Genomic DNA, 9,133 nt, shown 5'->3' with positions numbered 1-9,133 from the left:
TTCCGAAGATCTCATTTTATGCCCCAACGTGGGATTAAATTCCCGGTAATTTACTTATGGTATGTTGCTTCATTACGTCGAAGAATTTCCACTCATTGAATTACCTGTAGGTCTGTTAGTCTTGGAAGCCCCCGAGAAGGACTAAAAAGGGCAAAAGAAATGTTGTGATATTCTCTCTTCTTCGTTTGATGCGTTAGTGGAAAACGCGATGATTGAGATAAGGCGATGTTTTCATTACTTGCAGTCCTCTTATCTAAAGAGCCAGGATGTTATTTCCGCTGCGGTGGGTTCATATCCGTACCTGACAGACCGGGCCGGAAAAGAAGCTTTTCTGAAAAGTCATAAATGATCCTTCAGTCGATACATCAGATACTTTGTTTGGACAAGTCAATTTTCACACGCAGTTACCTTGACTGGCATGGTCTATCTCTCCATTTCGGTGTACCACCGACATAGGATGTATTTGATTTTCCGCCATTCTCTTCACTCGCCAAATTCGCTGGAGCATTGTATTGCCTTTCAGATTTTAACACGTCTATTCCATAATGTATTGAAGACCATGCACTTTTTGACAGGCTTGGGCTATCTTCGTACCACTGTATCGTGGTAGCTTCGAGAGGGAATAACAATTTGCTCAGAATACGTTCAGTTATATCATGATGTCCACCAATGTTGTTGATAGTAATTGTCGCTAACAAACTCGCCTGACTACCCTCAGTTCCTTCTTCACGACATCTTTTCTTCAATAGACGTAATCTTCTAAGCTATATAAAGTGTTGATCTGTCTTACTCTTGTATCTTGTTACTATGTCAATCAGAGATATAATGGAGTTTGGTCCCATAAAGCAGTAAGCTGTGGTAGGCTATGGAAATATCAAAAACCCTACTGTTCGTACTGGCATTAATAAGTGCCGCTAATAACAATGAAGAATGAGTCCATCATGTAACAACAGTACTTTGATAACGCTTTTTGTTGAAAATTGCTCCGTGATACACGTCCGCACCAGCTGTGTCTTTGGTTGTAATTTAGTCGACATCTGACAGGGGACACCCGTCAGATGTCCGCCAATTATAGGTTCAGTCGATGATTGTTGCTCCGGTGCGTACGTAATAACAAGCATCGAGGAGTCATTGATGTTGCCGCCCCTTTAATGAGCTATCAAGGATTAGATTTGTCGTGACTTATAAAGGTTATCTTCCGCCCACTGTAGACAATTAAGCAAATCAATCAAATTTAAGGTATCACGGCAGGTGACTAAACACATTCTATCGATATATACATCCCCAACATGTTCTATCAGACTTGTTAAATCTTCACACCATGACTCGAGCTCGGTTGCTACAATCAAAATAATTGAATTATAGATGTTGCACCTGTCGTCTGCAACAGAGACTACGCAGTACGCCAGCTCCTCTCTTTTACAAGCTGCATTTTTCAGTATCACTATTAAGACAAAACGTAGAATTGATTTGTCATTTGGTCACGTACAGATCGTACAACCAGACCTAACAGGCCGTATGAACTGCAAAAGGCATTTATGTTTTTGACGTTTTCAGCGTCTTGGGCCATTCTTCATGCCAATCTTGATATCGTAAGTCCTTACTGTTATTGTTCGACTGTTCAGGAAGGAAAACGATCATACAACGTTAATTAATTTGGCTACCTGTATTAGACATGTTGTTTGCCAGCATCCGCCATGTTTCCCTCATAGCTGGATAACCCCATTTTCATCTGTCTGCCTGATCTCATAATCTCTCGTTAGAACTACCATGGGGCTCGCGTATTACTGTGGTGTGTACTGTGAAAAACGAGTGGATTTGGTGATGGTACGACAATGAAGGCACGCAATTAGCTCTATAATGGACATTTACAGTATTTAGAAAATTGCAATTTCATTACTGATCACCATCCATCATCATTACCAACCTCGAACACAACTGAGGAGTTATCTTTTTCACATTAAATGATCATCATCTAATTCTATATCCACCAAAAAACGTTAACATATACCCCCGATCATATAAGGAAATATTCTTTTGTACTATAGTAGAGCAAACACTCTCGGAACCTAAATCTGAACTTTAACGATGGTTGATATACACGAAAAACAAGATCTAGGCTTGGGACAATATCTTTAGACAAATCCATGATAACGCCACCCACCTCTTTCATAATCTTCTCAGCCAATCACAAAAGCGGATGGTGTTGGTCTCCCATGGCGACAGACTATGTAATCCCGAAGCTACAGAGCGAGAGTGCCCGCAGTTCAGCCCCGAGATGCTATTTCTCGCCGTGGCTTAGAGAAGATAAAACAGAAACCTGTTAGCTTCTACAGCACTTGCTGTTCAGGTGAGCTCTCGGAGGACCCTGTACAGTTCAACAGTCCGCCATTAGCACATGCTTTCCCGGCTCCAGTACATCTCATCACAAGAGGAACCACTTCAACTCCAACGTTAGATTCTCCAGGTAATCTACTACTGTACTCCATTTTTAGACTTATGCTACGTTACCTTGAGAATTCATGCAAAAGCTAATATAAATACAGGGACAACATAGCTATATCTTATGAAAATTACCATGAAGATCCAATCAGAAAGCAAATAGGGAAAGGTAACAAGTTTCAGAACGACAGCTTGCCATAGCTATATTGGCTTCGCTAACGTCCGATGGAAATGAATGCAATCACTGCTGAAGGCAACCATTAGAACGGGGTTATGATCTGGGGCCGGTATGATGCAGCTGGTGCTGGGTTCGGCCTTAGATTGAAATGGGAGAGCTGAGATGTTGCAGGGAATTCGAAGTCATCTACATTCTCCCCATTAAAACTAATGCTAGCAGCGATTAAGACAGGATACCATTGATAGATATTACTGAACACATGGGCTTTCTGCTTAAGGCTTTATGGAATGTTTCGTTGATTCTTTTCTACAATTATGACTGATCATTAACATTTAGTACCTAGCATCATCACCCAGTATTTCTATTTCACAAGCTTCATAACAAAAGGCATACAGTATAGGCAGCATAATGATAAGGGGCAATTTGTATTGTGGTTTGCTGAATGTGGCCGCTTCCCTGTGGACAAGACGAACGTGCATGGCCTAGTTGTCATGTGTAGTAAAATGCCAATTTCTCTTTAAAAAATGCAACTAAAAGATCGCAATGTCTGGATATTTCTTACAAGAATAACTGCCTTCGATGTGAGTGGCTTTGTCTGACCACAACATAACTGACTTAGGGGCAGAATTGTGGATATTATTAATACAGACAATCAAATTCCCCACAGACAGCCTTTATAAAAAGGCAGCCCTTCTCCCATTACCCACAATGTCTTGTAATAAGGCAATTTTGCAAGCAACTTCCAGTGAGATTTTCTCAACCGATCAGGTGCCCCTTCGCCCTGCGTACCCCAGGACCAGACTCATTACTCTGGTAATAGATAGCACCGATTGCTGCGCCCTCCAAAGGACGGGAAACCCATTTTGGGACAAGATGTACCGTTGTTGAATTAAATCTAAGATTTCAACTGTTGTTGTTTTTCGTGCGTGCCTCTTACTTTTCTGTAGAAATTCTAGGCTGGATGTTCTGCGTTTGGTTGTGAATTGTCAGCCTTCTAAATTGTGCTGCGTAGCAAAAAAACAAATCGCGCGATCTGAGGCCAAGATCACTGTCAAAAACACGTCAGAGTTCATTGTTGATTGATATTTTAGAAAACATTACCACAAAAAAATATATCAAGGCAGGAATGTTTGTTTACGTCCCCCTAGGCCTCTTTAAGGGTATATTTTCTTCACGCTGTGACGTGTTATTGAATGATTTGTGATGCTATACCACTTGTTGGACAGGTATGAAGTGCGTCTCCTACCTGTGTGTATACAGGTAGTTTATGTACGTATATGTGCTGTAGCAGGTATAAAACAAAGGCCCAATGGACGGCAAAATGTTGTCAGTGATCGACGGACGCAGTTGGGCGCTAGAATATGTCAGAGGGAATTACCTGTTTCAACAACGTTGATTTATGTCATCCATAGCAATGGCCACGAGTCATGTAGGATGAACACTGCCAGACAAAAAGCATGTCGTGTTTTGTCTGTGGAGGTGTTCACCATGCAGGAAACCAGTTTGGCTCATGAATCAACATGGTAAATAATGAAGACATGATGTATTGATTGTATTCATCAAAGTCTATACCTCAGAGCGGTATGTCTAAATGGCAGGAGCAGTATGCCTCGCTGATCATTCATAACATAACAAGTATTCTTCCTTGCTGATCCCCTTAACGTAGACATATAGAAAATGCTCTTTACCATCTCCTATGGGATCGTGGTGTAAAATCTGTGTCTGCTACTCAGACGTAATGAGAGCCGATTTCTGTCTGGTGAAATGGAATTTGAACTATCCGATTCGACATTTACGACCTGATTTGCATTTTGGGCAATTACCATTCAAGTGGAGCGACCTTAATGTCAGTATTCTGAACTTATCAGACTGCAGAGTGGAAGGTGTTTCAGATGTCTATCAAAGGAACCTCGTGATGGGGTCACATATGTCACGAGTGGCAACTTCATTTCCTCGTGTGTTTTGATACATTTCGAATTCGTCGGGACGTCCGCCGAGCACCATGCTCTTAGTTGTTCCAGTGGTAAAAAGCGGCCTGATGTTCGGATGAAAACAAAGGAAATGTGACCATCTTAATGCAACTATATTTGATGCAGGTTATACAGCATAAGGACCATACATTATTTTGGATTCTAACCCGACAACGCAAACACACTAATGCAAATGTCGCCCACCTTAGTTCCCACAATTCATCAGCACCATGGACAGCCTGAACCCTTTTCTTACTTTATTTAGATTAAAAAAAATATATTGATGTCAAATTATCAATATCAGATTATATAAACTACTTCATGTTTTTGGTGTAGTAAATTCTATCAGGACAAACCTGGTATTCACGCATCCATTGCGTGACAGTTGGGTTAAATATATATATAGGCATGAAAGTCTTCTCTGCGTTTCCCTGCAGAGCATCCTGTTTCCCGTGGCTGCCGGTGGATTTGATTAGGACCGTTTGTAACGGCATATGTACTTGCCTACAGGGACGAGTGATACCTTAATTAATATTGATTGCGACACTTATTTCTACTCTGTGGGAACAAACTACGTTATCAGCAAACATTAACGGTAATGCCCTCAGACCAGGAACTATTGATTCAAGAAGATTGTTTAGAAAATCAACCGTTTACGTCTCTGTTGTTTCTTTCACCGTTCGTGTGCAAAACATTAGTCTAACATCCTGAAATTCGCGCCCCAGATCGTTCGTCCTTCCGTCTTCACAGATCCGGATTCTAGGCTCTCTTGAGGTCACTTAAAGGCATAAAGTTTCACTTTGTGACATTAAGTTTCTACTCCTTTACGTATTAGCGAGAGTCCGAGAGTCAAACGAAGAGACAGATATGTAATCAGCTAGCCGAAAAAAGTATTAATCAGGAAATCCTTCCCTCTTGAAGCGGTATAGATAATTGGGACAAGCTTAGGGATTGGCGTGCTGGCCTGAGATGCCTATAGACCCTAAAGATAACACAAATTGAGTGATGCATACATGATTTCAGTCGCATTATTCAGTTAACGATAAGAGGATGGAACTAAGTAAGGTAAGGTAAGATTAGACATACTGACATGGGATGCTGATAGACGTATCAATACAACGTGGGTCGCATAAAAAAGAATCAAGCTACAACATGTCTTGATAAAACTATTGCCATGAATCAAACACAATACTAATACTACCCCGTCTTTCATGGCAAAGCCAAATTAATCATTTTTAATTATAATCATTCAGAAAAATTCTCGCTGGTATTTTTTATCTCAACCGCAAGCCAGTGTCATGGCATGGAAACATTGTATGTAATTTGAAGAACACGTCAACAAAGTGTGGAGGACAGAACGCTAATAAGGTTGTGCGGAAGGATTAAAGTTAAGATAGTCACGCATGTTTCGTGCTATCTTCAAAAAGAGGAAGCCCTGCAGTCCTTTTACGTACCTGCGATCAGCCGTGCTTTACTAACGAATCCTACCCTATACCCTCTAGTGCAGCCTGGAGTCTGAAACTTTGTTCATGTTAATGTTCCGCGGTATATCTTGGTTTCAGATTACAGCAAAACGGAACTGCACCTGTCAACTTAAGTGCATCTAAGAAGGATTAACCGCTACAGACTGACTCCCTGGGAGTGATCTCCGATGGAGAATCGAATTGATATTGACTGAGAAGTCACCTTGTCTTAAGTACATGAGGATTTGTCGTAAGGGCTCGGCTCTTGTAAAGGTCGTTTCACTTAAGGAGCACTTTGATGAAGCATACAGCTGTGGAGCATACAATATCCATGTATAGACTCTGTTGCACAGAAACTTCTGACGGGTGTGAACATTTTAGACGAAAGCCAAATAAATCCAAACGGGAAATAGCTAGATAACATATTCTTGAAACATGGTTGTAGTAATATAGGTACATATACGTTCTCAATTAACCTTGTGTAGCTCTTCCTCTCTTGCTTCTTTCAACCAAAGACTGATTGACGGGAATCCGCCATCAGACAAACAAAGGCAACGCAAGTGCATTTTACACAGAGCTTCCGCCATCTAACTCTAAGCGTTCTGATTTCAAAAGAACCAAACATGTTCTTCCTTTTTATACAAATAGCATCCTTTTTTCTTTCACCTTCTCTGCTTGGAGACACACAGGAATAGAGTGGTAAAAGTACAGCACTTAAGGAAAATTTTGAGGAGGCAGAGAGATCTGCACTTGTTTCAAACCAGATGCAGGCTTTGAATCGCTGAGATTTTCCCCAGGGGAAAATTATTTAATATATACATACATTTACTACTGTATTTACGACAACTATTATTACACCCTGCATCAATTCACCAGGCACTACTCAGTCGGTAAGAAGTATATACCTGTCCGTTACAGTTTGATGCGCTGCCTAGGTTTTAGCTGTACCTCCCTCTGGGCTGTATGCTTCAACCATATTTCATTTCGTACGGAGGAGTCCTTTTACAAGTATTCGCCATATGTCGGAGCCATTAGTAGTCTCGAAAGAGCCTTCTCTCGAAAAGCCTGTGTTGTGATATATACATTTCTAGGAGATGCCTTCAGGTCCAGTAGAGCATAGGTCACATTCCTTGCAACTATCTCCCTTCCCATATGTACTCCTAAATGCTGACAGACTACGGCGATGCAATTTACGCCTTTTGAAGCAAGCATTTCCAAGTTATATGAAAGGTCATGTGTGCACCTCGGTTACATTTATATGAGCACAGTCTTTCTTATCGCATTTCCCCGCGCCTCCGTACGCCTGCATCCGTCGGTTGCTGTATCCTCTATAGTGACATTACGTGAACAATTAATTCTTCGGCTGAATATTACAATGTTAAACTCTCAATAGTTTCTGCGATGATGATGGGCTCCATTGTAGCATGTCCTTGATTAGCCGAGGTAAGGAAGAGCGTCCATACCAACGCGCTTAGTGTTTATTTGATTGTTTGATCTTCTAAACCGCACATCGGTGATACTGTCTACCATGTATGTCACTGACTCTTTCATCTGATGCACCGTAGGCCGAAACGAGCTCGATGCTGAGCTAAGGGCAGAACTAACACCATCTATGACGAATTTGCCCATGTAGAACGTTTGTCTTCTACGCACATCAGCCATTTAAGCGAGCGTGGGCGCCGTATTTTTTATACTCCAGGGGGACAAACTGTGGGCGTCAGTTGTCTAGCTAGGTACTGCATTACAAGAATCACATGTTTTGCTTTCGCAACCACCAAATATATCTCCCATCCACTCATGACGGCGAACTCATGACGGCGAGCCGTGATACTAGTAATCCTGTTCCTTACGTCCTCGCATTTTGCCTTGATGAAATGTATTCCCTGCAGCCGCAGAAGTAGGTAACGAGTATGATGATTGAATGGGAGAAAACAGATCCCGGGAATATATCTATGCCTACAAAAGCCAAAGCCATTCGACTCATATGCATCTCTGTCCACCATTTCAGAGCTGAATATTTGCAAGAAGAGGAGGGGAAGCTTGCAACATGGTGAATTGCAGCCTCTCAACACAAACAGTTCCGTATCCGGGGTTCCTACCTACATCTGGAGTGGACAACGAACTGCTGACTGACAGTGGCCTGTCTCTGAGTACTGTGTCATGGGCTAACATTACAGAGATAACCGGCAGGAAGGAAGACACCCCAAAATACGGCCTGCTGGTGGTACTGGTACTGATCTCATTAGCCACTGTAGTGGGGAATGTGATGGTGGTAGTGGCTTTGGTGCGGGAGAAAATGCTGCGGACAGTATATAACTACTTCATCCTGAATCTCGCCTTGGCTGACCTGTGTGTGGGGCTGGTCGTCATGCCACTTTTCGCCACTTACGTCACACTGGGCAAGTGGCCGTTCGGATCCGCGATGTGTGTCCTCTGGGTGCTGATGGATTTTGGTTGCTGTCAGGTCTCCATCTTCACGCTCCTCCTCATAGCAACGGATAGATACTGCAGCATCCGGTGGCCCACAACGTACGTAGCCCGACGGACTGCTCAACGTACTATCCCGGCCGTCGTCCTCACATGGGTGGTGGCTGCTACAATCTGGGCGCCAGGCGTCGCGAGCTCCTTAGTCAGTGACGCCGAGCAGTGCGTGCTGTTACCGTCAGCCAATATTGCCTTTACGGTGACTTCAGCAATGCTGTCGTATCACCTACCTGTGGTGTCTATCATCGCGCTTTACAGTCGGATGACAGTCTTGCTGATCCGGAAGATGAAAACTAAGCATGCAAAGCGTAAGATAGTGCCCTTGGACATGCAGAACAGTACAAGCAAGGTAAGTGGTCAAGCTGAGAACCTGCCGGGAACGTCCGATCCCAGTCGCTCAAGGTCTCATCGGATAAATCCTCAAGGTGTTCTGAGGAAAACTGTTTCATTTTCATTAGAACAGAAATGTACGAATGCTCCTGTTATGGAAGATTCGTCTGTAGGCGATCCTGACATCGATATGGACACTTCTTCCGTGTTGGACACGTATTTGAAAGACCTGAAGCGCCCGCCAGGGGTGTCATCAGCCACCACAA

General features: G+C 42.7%; 1 protein-coding gene across 1 annotated transcript in view; it reads left to right on the top strand.

Annotated features, from left to right (window-relative positions):
- The first annotated feature begins 1,570 nt into the window (after window positions 1–1,570).
- The window catches only part of LOC118410574 (muscarinic acetylcholine receptor M3-like), an 8,424-nt gene continuing 861 nt past the window's right edge, over window positions 1,571–9,133 (top strand). Inside the window, exons 1-2 of the mRNA XM_035812381.1 lie at window positions 1,571–2,467; window positions 8,062–9,103. Of these exons, the coding sequence (XP_035668274.1) occupies window positions 8,101–9,103 (1,003 nt within the window). The 5' untranslated portion in view covers window positions 1,571–2,467; window positions 8,062–8,100. The remainder of the gene's footprint in view (window positions 2,468–8,061; window positions 9,104–9,133) is intronic.

This window comes from Branchiostoma floridae, chromosome 1, assembly GCF_000003815.2.
Source record: "Branchiostoma floridae strain S238N-H82 chromosome 1, Bfl_VNyyK, whole genome shotgun sequence".
In the NCBI taxonomy this organism is placed as follows: domain Eukaryota; kingdom Metazoa; phylum Chordata; class Leptocardii; order Amphioxiformes; family Branchiostomatidae; genus Branchiostoma; species Branchiostoma floridae.
The sequence above is the reverse complement of the archived record's forward strand: the minus strand, read 5'-3'. Positions and strand labels throughout refer to the sequence as shown.